The 22,493-nt window shown below is 41.9% G+C and overlaps 1 protein-coding gene across 1 annotated transcript in view; it reads right to left on the bottom strand.

Annotated features, from left to right (window-relative positions):
• Positions 1–813: 813 nt before the first annotated feature.
• shisa8b (shisa family member 8b) overlaps positions 814–22,493 on the bottom strand; it is a gene marked incomplete at its 5' end in the record, with an annotated part of 24,775 nt that continues 3,095 nt past the window's right edge. Inside the window, 2 exon segments of the mRNA XM_034201027.1 lie at positions 814–4,308; positions 12,379–12,483. Of these exon segments, the coding sequence (XP_034056918.1) occupies positions 3,800–4,308; positions 12,379–12,483 (614 nt within the window).

Raw genomic sequence — 22,493 nt, 5'->3', positions numbered from 1 at the left:
TCTCATAGTAATAATAAATACTCTTAAAATGACTTGGTTCATACAGCCCTTATATCAAACAAAATATAGGAAATTCCGTTACATACACATATTTACACAATATTCATAAGTAAAGCAAGAAGACAATATTTGTTTGTGCTACATAAAACCTAAAAAATACTGTATTTTAAAAGACTGACTCATATTGTGAGACATTTTTCATAAATAGACAAAAATAAAAGATCGGAACCGTTGTTATCTGAGGGGAAAATGCATGATTTCATAACAAGACAGACATTGTTCACAGCGAACTTCGATTGCTCGTAAAGACAGGTTTTGTGTCTATAAATCAGCAGATCTTTAACTCACAGCATTAAGTACAAATCATTCAACACAGTCTCATGGCATTTCGTGTTATAGTCACGAAATTAATCTATTGATTCGTGTTCACCAACACGTTTTTCCCATTTTTTTGGTGACACACAGAACGATTTTAAAAGCAATGTAAATAATAACAAATTAGAAGGAAAAATATATTTAAAAAAATACAGATTTCAGTATCATGACACAGAACGATTTTAGAAGCAATGTATTTCTAGTATGTTTCGTTTATGCACCAAATAATAACAAATTAGAAGGATTACAAAAATACAGATTTCAGTATTCTGAGGCTCTGAGCCATTTATTTTCCTTGCGGATGGCAAAAAAACTCCAACATTATACAATTTAAAATAAAAGGCTTAGGGTAAGATATTGAGTAAGAAAATGTTTTTATGAACCACACAGCTTCCGGTCTTCCAAGACCCGACCGGACAAAAAGACGTGGTGCAGGCACGAAACATCTTACCAATAGAAATACATTGCTTTTAAAATCGTTCTGTGTGACACGAAAGAAATGGGAAAATCGTGTTGGTGAACACGAATCAATAGATTAAATTAATTTCGTGACTCTAACACGAAATGCTGGGCTTCCCAGAATCTTTTACTTCAGTATTTGAAAAAAATATTTTTGTGTCAAATTATGGGTGAATGGAAAAAGGAGAAATCATGATTTCTGTGTTGTTTTTTTGGGACCAAAACATCAATGCTACATTTTCTAGGAATCGTTAAATATGATGGTTTTTAAATGTAAGGACCGAAGACTGTGATGGTTTGTTTGTTAGCATATGAGTGAAATGATGTCCCTCAGCAGCAAGGTGCTCATAATAAGTCATCATGGGGGAAACTTTACAGGAAACGCCAGCCAAACTTACCAAATACAACGTCTTGCATCTGGAAATATATCAACCTAACTTGAAAAATAAATGGATGTGAGAAAGAATAAACCTGCTGATTGGACTCAGGCTAATGTTTTCTCTCTCAAAAAAAAACAGAACTTTAGTTTGACATATCAGATCTATAATTTGCTGCATATGTTTATGACATTGGTATTACAAAATATTGTCAGTTTCATGGCAAGTGCTTTAGGATTTTTATATGGGTGTAGTTTTGCGGAAAAGAGGGGTTTGGTCACTTAATATTGCCGTGTTTGTTGTGTGATTTGTCCAGGTGTTCTTGGCTCTACAAAAGCACTTTTTTTCCTAAAATCCTCTACTTTTTCGACACAAACATTACTATCCTAGGGAAGCTTTTCTGGACACATGCAATCATTATTAACAGTTCACTTCATTGTGCGGTTCCTGAGGGTGTTGCAGACATAAACTTCTACCAACAAGTCCAATGCATTAACTGTTGCATGTTCACAACAGCAGCTCTGCACACTGTCCTTTGCTCTACGATTCTCAGAGGCAAGATGAGAAACTTCCAAAGCCTCCAGGCGTGGAAGTGCCTCAGTGAATTCCCCTGTTTTGGTGCCTGGGGTTTGGAAATCGCAAACACATCCACACACTGTGATTTATGACCCAGACAAGTTAGTAGTGAGAGACCCAGATCCACAGTGACTCCTTCCCTTTCCCCATCCCCCGAGGAAAGAAAGCAGGCGGCCATATTCATTTGTTTTTCTATTTCTCTCCTTCCTTTCTCCTCTTTTCTAAAGAGCCCCCAGCCTCTGGCTCTCGCACCGTCCCCCTCTGCCTCTCTCTGCTGGGGATGGAGGCTGATGGGAGCTGACATGATGGTGGCATTGTCCTCACCATCGAGTTAATGTGACCCCCGGGGAGCTGTGTGCTCGGCCAGATGCTAGTGAATGCAAAGCGCTTCCTCGTGGAAAAAAAAGAGGGTGGTGGCGGGAGAGAAAACGAGGAGAAGTCGGCTGTGCATGGAGGTAGAGCGAGAGATGCAAACTAGTAGAGGTGTTTTTACAAGAGGGAACGTAGCAAAGGATGCACAGAAAGGCATCTAAAGGGATCGAAAATGACCTGAAGTGTGTCACCATGAGATGATTCATGATTATACTGAAACTAAATGGGATGTGATGTACATTTCACTGAGAAATAGAGTCTTGTTGAGAATCTTTCTATTAAAATGCCTCAAAGTTAGACTTTGCCTGAACCCATTATATACCCTTACATATGTTATAACACCTCAATTTATGCTTGAAATTAGTTGATTTGTACTGCCCCATTTCACACGATGTCCATAATAGACCAAGAGCAACACATTTTCTAACATTTGAGAGATTTCTTGGCTCCATATCAGACTTCAAACTCGATTTACTGAGATTTTGAATGACTCTCAGACTTCTCAACCAAGCCTGATAAACAGTTTTTATGTTTTTGACAAAAATCAATTGATAGAAAGATTATTATTAGAGTATTTATTCCATTGATTAACTATGTGGACTTTCTGCTGTTATTATTGGCTGTATTATCACATGCAGTGCTGACTTAGTTATTAGGGGAACAATCCAGCAGTTTTGGAAAATGTTTATTAGCTTTCTTGCAGAAGGTTAGATGAAAATGCAAGAACATTATTGTTACTGTACGTTAAATATGTAGCTACGCCAGTTAGCTTAGCTCTAGCATAAAGACTAGAAACAGGGGGGAACAGTTGATCTATTTCAATCTCAACAAGTAACTAAATCTACTTGAAATCTCCTCAAATAACCCTCTACCTTTTGTTGACTATGTCAAATCCAAAGACAAGACTCCAGGAAGTTACTGCGCTTGTACTTATGTTGTAACCAATGCTAGGCTAAGCTAACCGCTAACAGGAGCTTCATATTTGGCGCACAGATATTGATGTTTTTATCTAACTCTGGGCAAGAAAGACCAAAATGATAAATGGGTTTGTTTTATCGATGTTGTTTCAGTTTCTACAGATGTCTAATTAAGATAAAGTATTGTTTCTTTACATTTTAATTAATAATTCCTGAGTCTAACGCCTGTAGGGAAACCACAGAAACCACATTTAAATATCTTCACATAAGCGCTAAATTGCATTGCCTCTGACTGCAGTTGTTGTCAGTGCCAAGGTCATTGTGTAGGGATGTTTATTTAAATCACTGACCAGGAGCCATGCACTGATGACTTACTGAATACTTAAACTCAACTGGAGCTTCCTGGCTAACACAAACTCACGTTTCATCCGGACAAATCGGACAAAATCTAGTTTGCTCACTGCTCTAAAAGCTGCACTTAATATAATCAATGTACAAGACCCTTCAGAGTCTAATTCTGTAAAGAGACGTCGTTCTGCTCTTTGTTTCACTCCTAAATCTCCCTGTTTACACTTATCAAAACAACTATTTTCATCACGTAAATCTGAACGAATCTCGCTGTTTTTCACCCCTCCCCTGTCTGGCCAACTCTCCCAAACTCTGGTTTACACCAAAGCTTTTTGTTGGTCTGTTTTAACATCACAACAAGCTGCTGTCCGGCACTTAAACGGTCACCTCGGTGGTGCTGTAGCTCTTCTGCCTCTGGTGGTGGTGGTGGTTATACGGAGGTTGAGGTTGAGGTTGAGGTTGAGGTTGGTGTTGAACATGCGCCTGTCCCGCCGCATACATGCCTCCATAGGGCTGGCTGAAGAGATCCGGCATGTTCTCTATGCTCTGCTGCCTTCGCGTAGAATAGCCATGTCTACGTGAGGAAATGTGGTTAGATGGGGCGTAACCTCGAGCCGAAGCCTGCCTTTGAACATGGCACTGCGTGGGTTCCCAGGCTTTGAAGGCCGAGCTGGAAAGAAAAGGAAGCGTGGTTGATTTTGGGAGGTGGGAATGCTCCAAGTGGCTGCTGGGGATGGAGATGGAGAGCGGGGCGTGGAGGTCCCGATGCGAGGTATCCGTTTGGTGGATGTAAGACTTCTCTGTCGGTGGGATTGGCACCGGCTGGAACTGAGAGAAGTCCATGAGAGGGAAGCTCTTGTAGTAGCTACGAGATGCAGTTTGAGCTGAAATGAAGACATCAGAATCAGAAACAGGTTTTGTTGGGAAAATACTGAATGTAGGCCTACTCTTTTCTATATCAGAGTAGCACATGATAACAAGTGCCTAACGGTAACTGTGTACGTAACCGGATGTACGATAGAAGGAGCTCATGAGACACTGTGTTGAACATACGATAGCTATGTTCCTACGATTAACATGATGATTCAGCCCCTATGGAGATAGGCATATGACTGTCATGTTTATTGCTTACGCAGGCCTTAGCTAATCTGAACTAAACATTGAATACTGCTTTCTATTCCTCCATCTTGTGACTGTGTAACTCCCTCTCTTGGATATCAGCATGTGAAGGACACTGTTCAGGAACTAGTTGATGCTCTGTACGTGATGACTACTTCCATTCTGGAGAGGATCAGAAATACAAGGATCCTGAGATTGAAGCTCAAGCCGGGGACGAGGGATATTTTTCCTAACAGGTTTATTACCAGGTAGGTTGACACGTACGAGGAATTTGACTTGATGTCATGGTGCATACATAAAAGTAAAACAAAAATGTAAAACACAGATAGAGAACTAGACAAATATTTAAAATAATTTAACAAAGATATAATAATATTTACATAGAAATGGAATGGAATAAAATATGGAATGGACATGATGGGTGAGAAAAGTAACACCAGTAGCCTACAGAGCATTTTGTTTATTGTTCTTTTTGTAGTTCTGGATATTACTTGTATCTTACTTTAAGTATTACTTGAAGGGGCTCTATTCTTCTTTCTGGTTCTCTTTCCTTTAGTGTGTTCTTTAGGTTTTTGTGTGCATGTAAATGCTTTGAAAAGGCTAAAATCCCTAACTCGCACTTCTATTGGCTAGCGCTCCAACACATTGTACGTGATAGGCTAAGGGGCGGGACATCTCTAAGCGGTTGACCAATCACAACAAAGCTGGCCAAGTAACCAATCAGAGGAAACCCAATTTAGGGTTAGGGTTAATTAAACATACATAAGTGAAGGTGTAGTGTAGATTATCCACTCCTTTCTTCACAATTCATTATAAAAATGTTCCCAAATCTCAGCAAATGTGATGATAATGCTGCTTTTATAACTGATGGAAAAGAACGCCAACAACACAAACAAGTTGAATAAATCAGGAATAATCCTTTCATTTATCCGTTTATATGGTTTCACAATAAGGCCAGTAGCCAACACTTGCTATGTTTAGCCTGCTTAAAGTTGTTTATACGTTTAGAGTCATTTTCCATTTGTCACAGTCTGATGCACTTCTGAGTCACATGCAGAAGTCGCCTGATATGAACACTGACGCCTTAATCACACTTTAATCCGTGATGCATTTATCTGTTTGGACCTCACGGCTACAACCTGTCAGTAATGTCGTCTTGGAAACTTTAAAAGTAGACCATGCAACTTATTAGAAAAGTAGAAATTACACTTTAGTCTTACAGATGAAACTTGAAGTCACAAACAGTAAAACTCACTCTTGCCTTATTTAATTTGTTCTGTGTTTTTTCCCGCTTCATCCTCACTTCGTCTGGTATGACCATTTGCTAATGTTGGCTTTAGTGAGTTACTGCTGGTTACCGAGACACTTTGCTGACTTTATACTCCTTCTCTGCTTGTGCAACTGTTACTCTACGCTTCAGCATTTACCATTAAACTACAAATGTCACTTTAACATTATGTTTCTCACTCTAAGGTTATATCTTTAATAATACTTTATGTTTTAAAAGCACAACTTCTGCGACTCTTAATAATAATAATACATTTGATTTTAGGCGCCTTTCATGACACCCAAGGACGCCGTACAATTTGTTTTAAAAAAATCCCGCTAATAGGCAACAGAACACGATAAAAACACAAACAGGAAATCATGGAGGAGACAATCAAGTGGACACAAATGAAACATATAATGGGGAGCACTACAGTGAGTAGGCAGATTTGAACAGGTGGGTTTTTAATTGGGATTTGAATATGGTGATTGTGTCTGACTGTCGGGTGTGCGGGGGGAGGGAGTTCCAGAGTCTGGGAGCAGTGCAGCTAAAAGCCCGAGCACCCATGGTGACGAGGCGTGGGGTGGGGACGGTTAGCAGACCAGCAGAGGGGGAGCGAGAGGGGGTGTACTCCTGAAGAAGGTCAGCCAGATAAGGGGGGGGGGGGCAGGTTATGTAATAATAATAATAATAATGCATTACATTTTTTATTAGAGCGCTTTACAAGTACACATTACACATATTAGACATGTAAGAGTCATTACTATAGAGCTTTGTAAGTGAGCAGTAGGTTTTTGAAGTTGATACGGGATTGAACAGGGAGCCAGTGGAGTTGGATGAGGATGGGGGTGATGTGTTCTGAGGCCTTGGTGCCGGTGATGATCCGGGCTGCGGAGTTCTGTATGATTTGAAGTTTATTGATGAGTTTGGTGGGAATGCCTGAGAGGATGGCGTTACAGTAGTCGATGCGGGACTGTGTCTCTTACACCTAGCGTCCGCAATACTTCCAAGTTTTTGGACTCCTACATATGAGAATTTTGAAAAGCAATAACTCCATTTATGCTTTAAAACTCTTGGTTTGTGTTTGAGTCTAAGGGGCAAAAACTGAGACTTTTGAAAAAGATGAATCACATCCATTTCCCCCCCTGATTTTTTAACCTCACCCTTTTAAATAAGAACGAACAAAAAACATCACTTTTGAGTTTCAATGGTTACCGACCTTATTGTTAATGCTAGCAGCTGTTGGCCAGTTAAATTCAGCATTCTATCATTCTAATACTTCCTATTAGTGAAGAAGGCTGGCTATTTTTGAGCCATTTCTTACTGTTTCTGTGTCTATTGACATTATTGTGATCTGCTTCCTGTTTACTCTGGCAATAGGATCCCCGGTGTTCATGAATAAACTTCGTTTTCAGGCGGCTTAGTATGGACCGATGTGATTTATGAAACATTCTAAAATGTCTGTGCGCATGGAGATCGTTTCTGTTTTCAAACTGGTTGATTTGGATATTGTCTAAATGTTCCATCATAATAAAAAAACAACAACTCTAAAACTGTGATCCTGAGAGACAATTAGGCTAGAGCGCTAGACGGACAGAAGAAGTATGTGAAGGTTTAGTAGGGGAAAGAAGACGCCCTAAACTTAGAAACATGAGGCGCGTTCACACCGCAGTACTTTTCCCACTTTAGTTCCGATATAGTTCCGAAATGTCGCGTTCACACCAAAAAGAGCCGGAACTAAAATTAGTTCATGGGAACCTTTTTACCCCCTTTTCCGTCCCTGCTAGAGGGTTATGGCTAGAAAGGATCCGTCTAGTGTAAAACTCTCGCGAGAGTTTGCAAGTCACGTGGCTGAATGTTTACGTCTGGCAGGCAGCCTTTCAGTTACGATCGTTAACATCAGTGGGCCACAGCAAATGATCGTGACAAGCTAAACTATCTATTAATTATGTCAATGACAGGGAGTGTGATTGTTGAAATGGGTGTTAGCGGTCTTGCTGTTCAAAGAAGAATGACAACACTGTAGATCACCAACACTATGGTTTATTTTTTATTCACAGGCAAGTCAACGTTGTCGCAGTAAAAGTCCCAAGATAGCTCCTGGTGCAATAAAATGTTCCCTTTCAGTGTTTTACTATTATCCTGCTGCATTAATATGTATGTTGCATCATGTTACTGCTGTAGATGTGTTTCCGAGCCGCTCCAACGAGAGTCACAACGAGAACGTGACGTCATATTTACACAAGACGGATCCTTTCTAGAGAGCAGGTACTTTCGTGGGAGAAAAAGGTTCCTATGTCTGATTGGCTGGGCGGATTGCAAACCACGCCCCGTAAAACTCCCAAAAAGTTTTGTGAAGCCGCCATTTTATTATCCTCGCATTAGCATTATTAGCATTAGCATTAGCCCAGCGCACAAACGCAGAGAGACTAATTTATGGCAACACAAAAGAAAACATGGGAGCGGTGGAGATGAAGAGGTGTCGGCGTTCTGGCGATTTACTCGGAAGGCTTCAGTAGAAGCTGCTGGGACTCCAGCCAGTCCCCAACTCCGGGGACTTCCGGCAGGGGACTTCGGGGGGCAGTTTACGCCGTGAAGTTGTTTGCGGCCTGCCAGTAAACCCAAAGCAGAAGAAGAAGTGACGTCAGCGGCTTCATTTGCCTAATCCTCCCCCAGGGATTTATTCCGGTGTGAACGCGATCTGCTCTTTAGTTCATGAGAACTAAAGAGTTCTCATGAACTAAGTTCTGATGAACCTTTATGGGAAAAGTACTGCGGTGTGAAAGCGCCTATGGTCAAACAATATTTAAAAGGATTTTAACATCAGTGCCAAGTTTGAGCTATCAGAGACACAAACATAAACTGCCATTGTTGTCCATAAAAAACGAGTGGAAGATAATAGATCAGAGTAAAATGGGATAGTCGGGACGAGGGGGAGGGTTTTGAAGAAGATGAAATGGGAAAGCTGATTTAAGTATTTCAAATTGGTGTATCTGCCCCCCTCAAGGTAAATACTGGCGGTCTTCCTCTATAGCTGCTGGAGATCGAGATGGCAGAAGGGAGGAAGAGGAGGGAGAAACTCAAGAGTGCAACAGAGATGATGTAGGTAAAGGTATGTGTGTCAGGATGTGGGGACATTTGCAATGAATGTTTATAAATATCCTTGCCCTGAGTGTGTGTGTGTGTGTGTGTGTGTGTGTGTGTGTGTGTGTGTGTGTGTGTGTGTGTGTGTGTGTGTGTGAACATGAATGTCACAGAAAATGATTTAAATAAAAATAAAAGCGGAGGTCATCGCCGCTAGCTTCCCGTCTACATGAGCAGTAACCTTGTCTCTGTTTTGTCCCAGTGTAGAAAGTCCACTAACTATAGCCGTTTGTTTTCATCTTTTTCCAAGTGCTGCTATTTTTTACCCAGTTGAGTTTATTTAAAAAAAAAAGTTACATAACAAATCCAAACTGAGAAAGATAGTTCTACAAAATCTGAATGTCAAGACCATTTGGAAAGGCTGATTGATGATGAGGACTGATTAAGCTTCTTACCATTTCTGTCTGTTAAAGGGTATTTTATTAGCATTTTGATCTCATGGGAAAGTGCAAAAATAGCACCCCACTGTTAAAGAGGACATATGCACATTTTTGAGGTTCATATTTATATTTAGTGTCTCTACTGTGACATGTCTCCATGCTTTAATGTTCAAAAAGCTCTTTCTCATACTGCCTGTGCTGCAGCACCTCTTTTCACCCTCTGTCTGAAACCAGAGCCCAGTCTGCTCTGATTGGTTAGCTGGCCGGCTCTGTTGTGATGGAGAGAAGTCCCGCCCATCTACTTCCGACCCATGGGACCTTATTTCTGAAAAATTATGTATTGAAGTCAATGGGGAGAGAAAGATTATCTTTCGATCCCGTTTGAATTGTGCCATGAATTACACATATGATGTTTGTCAATTTAAAATATAATTTCCATGTCAAAAAAGTCAGTTTGTCGTAAAACTGTTGAAATATAAGACTATGAAAAATACGCAACTAGAAAGACTACAAATCCCAGAATCCCGGTCCCGCATGCTGGCTCTCACGGAACCGACTAACTCCCCTTGTGTGTATGCACAGCTCTCAACGTGCCCAGACTTGGAGTGATTTCCACCTCTTTTAATACTTTCCGCCTCATTCTGAAAGAAAGAAGTGAAATGTTTCAACGTGACGGCCGTCTTGGTGTGTGGTGCGAGACGGGAGATGTAGTTCATTGAGCGGTTTCACACAAACAAAGTGTTACGACACATTTTAATTTTTTTGACTTGCAAAATGATCTTTTAAATTGACAAACATCATATGTGTAATTCGTGGCACAATTCAAACGGGATCAAAAGATAATCTTTCTCTCTCCATTGACTTCAATACATACTTTTTCCGAAATAAGGTCCCATGGAGGAAAGGGAGGGACTTTGCCTCTCTATTGGTCAACCACTTAGAGATGTTTTTATGATGAATTGGAAATGGGGGACCCTGATGTAAACAAGACGAAAGTCTTTCTCTGGTCTGCATCCCCTTAACAATTGTATGTTTTGAGCTGTACTGTACTGTACCCAATATACAAGCTGTTAATAAACTTTTCAATCAATCAATCAATGTCCCGCCCCTTAGCCTATCACGTACAATGTGTTGTAGCGCTAGCCAATAGAATTGATTCTTTATACTAACGCAGCGCTTGCTCTGAGCCTCCAATATAGCCCCTTAAAAAACATGTTAATAACAGGCAAAATGACAACTGGTGTGTTGTTTAAATGCAGATTAGTAACATAAGGCTGTTTCTAAACATATAATATATTCCCATATCTATCAAATACATCTCTAACTGATGATGATACTGACATTTGATCTGGGACATGTCGTTTTTAACCTCTGCAATGTAACAAGAGTAAATTGACGCTAGAGGCTTAGAGCTGTCGTATCTGAGGAATTGTAAGTGAGAACATGTAAAGGGTGTTGTTGCTTGAAAATGACCCAGAATCTCAGTCGACCTCACCTTCCATGCATGATAAAGGTTAAAACAATCCACCTCGACAGGCAGTGTGTTGCTTTTGGCTCATAGTCGAGGATTGTATTTTTTTAATGGGATACCTTGGGTTAGATGTCGCTCTCTACTCGTATTACAACCACAGAAAGTCAAGGACAACAACATGCGTGTGTGACCTCAGATACTGTCTGTACCATAACCTGTTACAAACCTTGCAGCATATTTCCTACTCTGCAATAACATCACAAAACCACATCTGCTGTCATTAAAAAAGCAGTGTAAAAACATCTTGATAAGAAACAACGTTAGCAAAAGTGTAAAATCAGGAAATCTGTGCAAAACAGGATAAGCTAAACAGATAGATTCATGTCTGTTTGTGATATTGTAATGCAACTTTTTAGCCTTGGGCGTTATCCGGTTTCACACCCAATAGTTGACTCAATAGTGGCGAGTAAATTAGGATTTCAGACAATCACCAAATCATTATTATTTTGTGCCATCAGCGACTGTAATGCTGCACAACAAAGATTAAAGGGAAACTCTAGCGTGGTGAAAGTCTTTGCCGAAAGAGTACCACTTTAAAAGATAGGGAACGTGTTATTTCATTAACTAATAGCTGTATGGCTTATGTTGAATTCATGCAAAAGTGACCTTTTTACATCTAGCAGTGGCACAACGGCCCGTCCACACAGCGGCGTGCGTTGAAAGCTTCACCATTCACTTGAATGGGGTGACGTCACTTTTCGCCGAACTGCATTGTGGGAAGCGGAGCTTTGCTGGCGTGGCTCGCTGCAAAAGTTGAGAAATGTTCAACTTTTGAAGCTTCTGAAGCTTCGGTGGAAGCGTCAGCCAATCAAATCCCGTTTATGCAAATCTGCCAGTACAAGCGCTAGCCAATCAAACCGCGTGTATGCTGGGAGAGACACACCGCAGGTCATTTCCTCATACTCCAAAAAATGGAGGAGAAATTAATCATAGCCGTCATCACCCGGTGCTTTATGATCAGTCCCTCTTCACCTACCGGGATACAAACCGGAGGAGCGAGGCATGGAGGGAGGTGGCAGAGATAGTGGGTGAAACTGGTAGGTTTTCGCCTGTTTGGGGAGTTAACAGTTTGAATCTCTCAATGTTGGTGAGCAAATGCGCCTTTCTTCAAATGATCCGGTGCTCTTTGTTGCGCACAGAACTTATACATGCAATACTCCAAATGTAATGAATAATTCCCATTGGCTTTTTTGTGGAGGGAGCCCTTGCAATGCTACCTTTCAGATCAGCCTACACAGATACGTCATCTTTGCACCACTTCTATCTAACTTTCACCACAGACAGGAACTGCAGGGTTCCTCTTTAAGATCAGCTCACCTGTTTTGTCTTGAGACTTACTCTAAAGGTTACTGTGTCGAATAGAGTTAGTGTCACTTTACTGTGTGTGTGTGTGTGTGTGTGTGTGTGTGTGTGTGTGTGTGTGTGTGTGTGTGTGTGTGTGTGTGTGTGTGTGTGTGTGTGTGTGTGTGTGTGTGTGTGTGTGTGTGTGTGTGTGTGTGTGTGTCAGACTTACCCACTGCTTTGAGGGAGCTGTACTTGTTGAGTCCCACGCTGCTGTGGTTGCTGTGCGGGTGTGGAAGCCCCTGAGCAAACGGTGAGTTATTCAGATGGTAATGTTCTGGAGAGAGACAAGCAAACAGAGGGGGGGGGGGGGGGGGGGGGAGAGTCAGGTTTTGAAGTCTGTAACCTCAACCTTTTTTATTAGATAAGATGACTTAAAGGTCCCATGTCATGGCCATTTATACCGATCATAATTCCATTGTTGAGGTCTACTGGAATAGATTTACATTGTGCAATGTTCCAAACTCACATTGTTTCTCACAGCATCTCTGTATAGTATGTGTATTCACTCTCTGTCCTAAACGTCTTGTTGGAGCTCCTGCCCCACCCCCCCTCCCTGTGAGCCCAGTGCCCGTCTTCGAAACAGCGAGACAGAGCAAAATCTGCCCGAACACCTGGCTGTGAGTCGGTGTGTGTGCTCACACACCGACTCACAGCCTCGCCGCATCCCGCCGTCTCAGGGAGGAGAAATCGGCGGAGCTGCAGCTGAGAAAAGATTGAGTGTGAGTGTGTGTGAGGAAGTCTGCGGATTGGTCAATTTGGACCAATCCGGGCTTAACGTAACGGCTCCGCGGACGTAACGGCTCCACGGATTGGTCCATTTTGATCAATCCACGGAGGGGTCGTCGTTACGTCACTTGGTTCCCGGAAGAAACATTTTTAAAAAGAAAATCTCCAACGAGGCGTTCTGGGGCAGCACAGACAGGTCTGTTCTGTGTTAGAGTTTTACTCGCTACAGGGTGTACTTTGAGGCTTTGTGACTCTGCAGACCGTTTACATGCAGAAAAACCTTCATAACAACAAGGGGACGGGTGATAACCAGAAAAGCATGACATGGGCCCTTTAAGCCTTTAGAAAGCCACTCAGTGCAGTTTGTATACAGTAAGCACCTTAAACTACCCAGCATGTACAGAAAACTAGATGTGGCAGCATCCAGTGGTGGAAGAAGTAATGAAGCTTAGCGCAAGTTCAATGAGGAAGACCAATCCTCTGGTGTTACACGTCATTTCAATACTCTCTCCTCTCCCAATAAGTGATCGGGGGCGTTACTCCCCAGCTAGCCAATCATCGCACCCGCTAACACCTTTAAATCTGCTCTTCCTTCTCTGTCAGTCGTCATTTCAGGCGTCAACACACAACCCTCCTCCACCCCTTCGCCTCCTGTCTCCTAATACAGGGCCAAGCTAAAAACTTCTCCCTTCAGACCGGACCGAACCACTTATAACCACCACCAGTGTCTAGACCCCGGGGGGTTAATAGGAGCGGTTTTCCCCTTCTGAATGATCATCCTGCAAACCGAGGCCTAATCGCCAAACATAATTTCATTCACTCGTAGTAATCCGTCAATCACTATTCCCTCATATCAGGCGTCCCGGTAATAAACACGTATTTCATACATCACGTCTCTCCTGATTGAACTCAGATCCTTTACTTAAAGAGGCCGTAGTTTTCTATCCTCACAGGGACTAGGGTTTTCACTTTCCTGTACGTGTTATATAGGTTTAAGTGCATGTAAATGGTCTGCAAAGGCTAAAATCCCAAAGTTCCCTCAATAAGGAATTTCTCAAATTTCTACATTGAAAGAAATAGAACAATTATTTAAAAAAACGAATTGAAAAACTATTATAACGGTAAAAATAGATGTATATAAAATATATGACACAATGTTTTACCCATCCTAACCCCAACCTTTATTATACATAAGTAATACATTGAATGCAACCACCAGACCTTGTAACGCATACCTTTTTATAAGCTTCATTTTAGTCTTCATACTTCGCAATATGTGTGTGGGTCAGTCACGTCTGTTCTCCTGAACACTGTCTCAGGTAGCTTTGATTAACATTCCTTTGATAATTGTTTTACTACTGCTACTTTTTAGATATGTATTTCATTTCTAATTTGTATTATAAACGTGCGCTTGGTTCTTTATTTAATTTGCAAGTCTACACTTTTTACTTTGCCTCTTGTTTCCACTCTACCTCTGCCGGTGTAACGCCAATTTCAAACAAAAGGATAAAATTAGACCGTGGTTGTTGAGGCAGTAATTGTAGTTTATTACTGGTTGTACTGGGACTCTCTCAGGTGGGAACGAGTGCTATAGAAGCATCTCATAATTTCTGGTTAGTCACAAGTTAAAAAGCCTCTCTCTCTTTTACCTCCAGGCGGGTGAGTTTGGGTGAGACAGCTGTTAAATGAAGTGAGGCTAATGAACAATGGAACAAACTAGTAGACAGAGTGAAGCCGCGGCTATTAGCAGTAATGAAGTCCATTGATCCAGCCCAGAGGACACACACACACACACACACACACACACACACACACACACACACACACACACACACACACACACACACACACACACACACACACACACACACACACACACACACACACACACACACACACACACACACACACACACACACACACTTTATGGTCATTTGAGAGAAAAGGAATCATTTGTAAAACCTAATATTATGTCATGTGTTAAATTGGTGTGTGTTTGTGTGCACACACAGCATCAGTCAGAAGATTTCGTCACATCTGTGAGTGTCAGTGCTCAGAAAGGTGTGTGGCACTACTTATTAATACAAATCACTGCACTCACACAGGCAAAAGAGATGTGTGTGTGTGGCCTAGCATTACTATCCTTGTGGGGACCTAAATCTGTTTACACAGTCACGTGTGGGGACTCGCCTCCCTTATGGGGACAAATTGGAGGTCCCCATAAGGGGAATCATTAATTTTAGGGTGAAGACTTGGTTAGGTTTAGGGTTAGGGTAAGGGTTAGGGTTAGGCATGTGTTGGTTATGGTTTAGGTTAGGATAAGTCTCCAGGAAAAGCATGTAAGTCAATGTAATGTCCCCTGAAGTGATATATACATGGTGTGTGTGTGTGTGTGTGTGTGTGTGTGTGTGTGTGTGTGTGTGTGTGTGTGTGTGTGTGTGTGTGTGTGTGTGTGTGTGTGTGTGTGTGTGTGTGTGTGTGTGTGTGAAAAATGTAGAAGATGAAATATGAAATTTTGCTGAAGCCAGAGGGGTGGAGAAAATATCAAGAGTTAGTCTTTACCGTAACATCATTTGCCCGTCATACTCTGAGCCTCTACCTTAATCACAAATACACACACACACTATTATTATTATTATTATTATTATTGTACAGTGCGCTGTAGTTTAAGCTGATTAGCTAGGAGGATGTTTAAAATGTTGTAATATGTGTATCCTCCTCAGTGTAATTCAGTGCTGGTGACCTCTCAGCATGCACCAGATTAGCGGATTATAAAGAGAAAACCCTTTTTATGCTGCCATCATTATCATCATCATCATCATTACCACTATCATCATCTACTACCTTCTTCTCATCATCACCATCATCATCTTCCTCATGACGTTGATGAAGCAAAAGTAAATGACAAGTTTAGAAATACTGGTACTCTGGATCTCAGATGTCTAAATGACGGATTCTCATCCAAATATGGTCACTTCTTCTGTTTCCAAATAAACAAGAAGACGGCGGGGATACCAAACTATAAGTGGAATTAAGAGATCATTTCTACACAAACCAAGGGCTACCAGTTTGTTTAAAGGTGCCACGAGAATACAAATTAATAATATTTTACTCACGTCTTCAAACTCTAATTGGGATCAAGTGAGACATTTTCACTTCGACTTCTACACAACCTCCCAATGGACCGTATTTCATAAGTTACACTCTAGTTGGGATCAAGTGAGAGTCTCATAGACTTCAATATTGTCAGGGTGCGTGGAAAAGGTAGGACCCAAAAGCAGTATTAACAAAAAGCGAGCTTTAATTTACAAAAGCCGATGACAAAAGAAAACGAGACAAAGTTAGCATTACCAAAAAACAGGGGAGCACGAGTAAATAATCCAGGACCAAACTTCAAGGACAAACATGGAGCGTGACATGAAGGGAAAGACAAACAATGAACCAACACTGAACACAGGAAGAGACTAAATACAGGGAGGGGTAATCACAAGATGAGAAACAGCCGGGCAGGGGAGGAGAAACACAAGGGCAACAGGTGAACACAATCAGACAATTAGACACACCAGGGAGACTAACGACAGGAGGAAAAACACAGGGAAAAGGACCAGACAATATACAAGGAGGAAAACATGACAGGGAGAACAGCAACACACCCAAACCTAGACATAAAAACATGACATAACATGAATATCGTGACAAATATAACCTTTCACAAGTTATACATATGTTTAAGTCAAATGTAAGTCACTCGTTACTTAACCTGTCAAACACTAGTAGTGAAGAGAACATTTTACATGTCTTGGGTTGTGTTTGTCTTCTGCCGTCAAGCACACACACTTTCACATAGATGAGTCGACACCAGTGACGTGCACAGACTTTGGAGGGGCTATTGCTCTAAACTGGAAAAAGGGCCTCCCCCCGAAAAAAACATAAGACCTTTTGAAAATTGTAACTTGTTTTGAATGTAAAAGAACTAGGGCTGTCAAGTTAACGCGTTAATAACGCGTTAATGCAAAAAAAAATTAACGCCACTAATTATTTGAACGCGATTAACGCATGTATTTTTTTTCCTCGGCCGCCCCGTAGTTTCAGAGCGCATGGAGTTTAAAATACCATCTACAAGCTGATGCTGACAGCCCCGCTCCTGCCGCCCGCTTGTGGCAGACCACACTTCCACGCTCACCGGCAGGCACCGACTGGCTGTTGGGAGGACCGGGAGGGTGTGTGTATGTGTGGCCCGAGCGAGAGACAGACCTTACGTGCATTGTTGTTGTTAGCATCTGGTGCTAGCTAGCTGCGCTAACGGATATGGAGCTGTTTAAATGAAAACAGAGGAGCGACATTTCGCCACAACTGCGCCGAGCACTTGACTTTATGCAGGAAGCCAGACAGTGGGACATTGTACGAGAAGTCAGCACACTCAGCACGGATAGTGCGCAACATGATTGCAGCGTCCAGGCAGCTCCCGTTCGAGCATATGCCTTGAGTTGCACATAGCTCCAACGATCCATCACACACACACACACACACACACACACACACACACACACACACACACACACACACACACACACACACACACACACACACACACACACACACACACACACACACACAGGTTGTTGTGTTTAATATTCATGAGAATATTTGTCATTGTTCAAATGATAATAAACATTAGCATAAAGCATATTTGTCCACTCATATGTTGATAAGAGTATTAAAAACTTGAAAAATATTCCTCTAAGGTACATTTAGAACAGATCAAAAATGTGCGATTAATTTGCGATTAATCGCGATTAACTATTTTAATCGACTGACAGCCCTAAAAAGAACCCAAACGATTATTACATCAACTAAATTGAACAGTGATTCACATCTCATAACAAAATAAGCTAAGGCGAGTACTTGCATTCGGTGACTTGATTTAAAAAATGTTTTGCGGTCCATATCTCATTAAAATATCTAATGTTAGTAACTATTAAAGATAAAATGGGGACAATTCTGTTCTAATGTAGTTTGAGCTTTGTAACTGCTGTGCAGACATACTGATAAAATAGGGCCTCTAACTAATTACCTTAAATAAACTCACTAATGAATGAAACCAGTTCAATACGCATTATTCTTATTCGTATCATTCTTTATGAGCGCAGTGACAGTAAGGTATCTTACTTAGTTATTTAGTATTCCATAACATAGTAACAGAGATGGTCAAACTAAAGTAGAGACATGGCAGAAATCCTACAATGAAGCGGGACATTGAACTGTTCACCCGTGAGAGGGCGATCAAGAAAAGAGAGCGAGCGACGCGTTGAGGGAGTTTACAGATGAGAAGACACAGAAAGACAGAAGCACAATAACAAGTAGGCCTACGCTATATTTTTTCACACACACATACGAGTTTTGGGCCGAGGCGACACCGTACTTCCGGTATCCACCATTTCACACGAGGTGCAAGCAGAATATCATAGTCTATTGCCTTAATCAATCTAGTCAACTCTAAAATACCACATATATGCAATGGCATGATAATATTATTGTGACAAGTGGGGTATTCACCTGGTGTTTCCAGAAGATAGACGTAGATGCTGCCAAAATCGACCGAAGGCCACTTTTGAGAGTCGTTTTTCCATACATCTGCAGGCAGTCTGTAAGGGCAATCGGACAACCCACACAGCTCTAGTTTACGCTGGTAACGACCTAGAGCACACCCCTCAAGTCCAGAGATGTGATCCGAAGACATGCAGCGATTTCTTCGGTCGTTAATTCAGAAAAAAAACCTAGTGCGCCTGGCTACGTTAGCTAGCTGTTTATATTAGCACCTCCAGGATATTAGCACCTCCAGGAAAATGGCGTATTTCTATATAGATATATGGCGCGCGTTGCATTGTGGGTAGCTCGTGACGTCACTGTGTGTGAAAGAATTTAGGTGTTTTTTTTGTAAATAACCGACGGTATCAAGAGGAAGTAAAGTCCCCTGAGTTGTCGCCTATACTTTAACTGCCATGATGAGACAACTCAAAATCAAGTTTCCAAAATCCGACACTGAGGTGGTCTTAACGCACCGGCAGATGACAGCGCCTACAAAGTGTGTTTCCCGCAGCGAGACGCTACGATACTAATTGTGGGTTTATCATGTTGATTCGGCCACAACAGAAAAAAGACAAACAAACTCTCGCTCTCTCCAGAGGGGCAGGTCAGCCAAAAAGGCCAAACGGGCCGTTGCCCGGGCAACATTAGCCCGTACCTGTGCACTCCCTGGTCGACACACACGATTTATTGTCTATATTTGAAATCTGCTTACTCCTACCGACACACGTTGACGTTTCATCTTCCTGTTAAAAGATGCCACGCAATACACTCTGTCCTTCCTTATTCCCCCCGCGGCACTTAAGACTGCTTTTATTTGCCATTTCACGCACAAACACACCCTCTGAGATGCAAATTCAAACACAAAACACAAACCGTAAACAGAACATGACCTCTGCTTTTCTTTGTGCTTCACGGTATTGAGCACGCACAATACGACCATGTGTGGATGTGTTTGTGTGAGAGAGAGAAAGAAAGGACTCATCAAAAACTCTTTGAACTTCTCTCGAAAGCGATCTTGTCTTTAGTTGCTGACCTGAAAGTGAATCTGAATGTCTAACGATCATTAGCACTTCTACTGAAACTCATTAGGAACATCTCCAGGACAGTGTGAAATAAAACTGGTATTTTATTGATACCGTTCACATGATGAAAGAAAAGAGTATCCGCCTTTTCATTATAAGAAAAACTGCTGATCAGAGATTGTCTATATAGCTTGCTTTATTATTTATTAAAGGTCCCATGTCATGCTTTTCTGGTTATCACCCGTCCCCTTGTTGTTATGAAGGTTTCTCTGCATGTAAACGGTCTGCAGAGTCACAAACCCTCAAAGTACACCCTGTAGCGAGTAAAACTCTAACACAGAGAAGACCTGTCTATGCTGCCCCAGAACGCCTCGTTGGAGATTTATCTTTTTCCATTGTTAGCTTCCTGGGTTCAGAGACGTATTTCGGGTATAGTGACGTAATGTCCGCGGAGCCGTTACGTTTGGACCAATCCGCAGACTTCCTCACACACACACTCGGCGGGACGTTGCGAGGCTCGCTGCTGCGAGGAGCGGGACACTGTGAGCTGGCTCACTGGTGTGGGGTCTGCGAGACAGCGAGACACCGCGGAACTCAGCCTGGGCACACACACAAACTCCCAGCCAGGCTGCGGGTGTGTGTGTGTTCGGGCTGGGTTTCGCTGTGTCTCGCTGTCTCGCAGACGGCCACTGGGCTCACAGGGAGGGGGGGGGGGGGGGGGGGGGGGGGCAGGAGCTCCAACAAGCATTCTAGTAGACCTCAACAATGGAATTATGATCAGTAGAAATGGCCATGACCTTTAAGGAAAAAAGCAATATTCTTTCCTTATTCATTTCTAACTGTTTATAAAGAAAACATGTCTACTTTTGGAGAGCAAACCTAATATAACACTAGAGGAAAGGGAAACCCCCCTTTGAACTCTCTAGCTGTATCTTCTGCTGACTTCTCATGCCTTTTGTCAGAATAATCAAAATGAAACCAGCAGCAAAGATTCAAACTGATTGGTTTTGCAGGAATAAGTGGTTTCCCTCTCATGACCCGAGGGGAGAGTTGAGAGCGCTGGGAAAACATTTGAGAGTTTTTAAAAAGCAACCCTCCTGACAGCTCAAATTTAAAAAGAGGGGGGGGGAACTAAGGTGATTTTGAGTGATCTGTTACTGGGTCATGCTACTGCAGTCTTCTTTCATAAATAGGTCAACGCTTTTTTGCTTTCTTTCTGCAATGAGTCATGTTTGTTGGAGACTTTTGGGCCAAATGTTGCCTCTTGTCCTCAGATAACGGTAGCTGCTCATGTATAAATAAACAGTTTAAAAGAACTACTTGATGCAGTGCTGGAAGAAATAAAATAACCAATACAAATATATAAGGGTATTTACAAGGTTACATATTATGCAAAATCCTCTTCTCCATGTCTCTTCTACATCAACATGTGTCCCCTCTTCTTCATGTCTCTTCTACATCAACATGTGTCCCCTCTTCTTCATGTCTCTTCTACATCAACATGTGTCCCCTCTTCTTCATGTCTCTTCTGCATCAACATGTGTCCCCTCTTCTTCATGTCTCTTCTACATCAACATGTGTCCCCTCTTCTTCATGTCTCTTCTACATCAACATGTGTCCCCTCTTCTTCATGTCTCTTCTACATCAACATGTGTCCCCTCTTCTTCATGTCTCTTCTGCATCAACATGTGTCCCCTCTTCTTCATGTCTCTTCTACATCAACATGTGTCCCCTCTTCTTCATGTCTCTTCCACATCAACATGTGTCCCCTCTTCTTCATGTCTCTTCTACATCAACATGTGTCCCCTCTTCTTCATGTCTCTTCTACATCAACATGTGTCCCCTCTTCTTCATGTCTCTTCTACATCAACATGTGTCCCCTCTTCTTCATGTCTCTTCTACATCAACATGTGTCCCCTCTTCTTCATGTCTCTTCTACATCAACATGTGTCCCCTCTTCTTCATGTCTCTTCTACATCAACATGTGTCCCCTCTTCTTCATGTCTCTTCTGCATCAACATGTGTCCCCTCTTCTTCATGTCTCTTCTACATCAACATGTGTCCCCTCTTCTTCATGTCTCTTCTACATCAACATGTGTCCCCTCTTCTTCATGTCTCTTCTCACATCAACATGTGTCCCCTCTTCTTCATGTCTCTTCTACATCAACATGTGTCCCCTCTTCTTCATGTCTCTTCTACATCAACATGTGTCCCCTCTTCTTCATGTCTCTTCTACATCAACATGTGTCCTCTCTTCTTCATGTCTCTTCTACATCAACATGTGTCCCCTCTTCTTCATGTCTCTTCTACATCAACATGTGTCCCCTCTTCTTCATGTCTCTTCTACATCAACATGTGTCCCCTCTTCTTCATGTCTCTTCTACATCAACATGTGTCCCCTCTTCTTCATGTCTCTTCTACATCAACATGTGTCCCCTCTTCTTCATGTCTCTTCTACATCAACATGTGTCCCCTCTTCTTCATGTCTCTTCTACATCAACATGTGTCCTCTCTTCTTCATGTCTCTTCTACATCAACATGTGTCCCCTCTTCTTCATGTCTCTTCTACATCAACATGTGTCCCCTCTTCTTCATGTCTCTTCTACATCAACATGTGTCCCCTCTTCTTCATGTCTCTTCTACATCAACATGTGTCCCCTCTTCTTCATGTCTCTTCTACATCAACATGTGTCCCCTCTTCTTCATGTCTCTTCTACATCAACATGTGTCCCCTCTTCTTCATGTCTCTTCTACATCAACATGTGTCCCCTCTTCTTCATGTCTCTTCTACATCAACATGTGTCCCCTCTTCTTCATGTCTCTTCTACATCAACATGTGTCCCCTCTTCTTCATGTCTCTTCTACATCAACATGTGTCCCCTCTGTGGAAAGAGACTCTGATATATTCAGGAACAAAGATTCTCTCTCTTTTTGATCCATTTCTATA

This window comes from Gymnodraco acuticeps, unplaced genomic scaffold (assembly GCF_902827175.1).
Source record: "Gymnodraco acuticeps unplaced genomic scaffold, fGymAcu1.1, whole genome shotgun sequence".
In the NCBI taxonomy this organism is placed as follows: domain Eukaryota; kingdom Metazoa; phylum Chordata; class Actinopteri; order Perciformes; family Bathydraconidae; genus Gymnodraco; species Gymnodraco acuticeps.
Note: the sequence above shows the minus strand (reverse complement) of the source record. Positions and strands in the feature narration are given on the sequence as shown.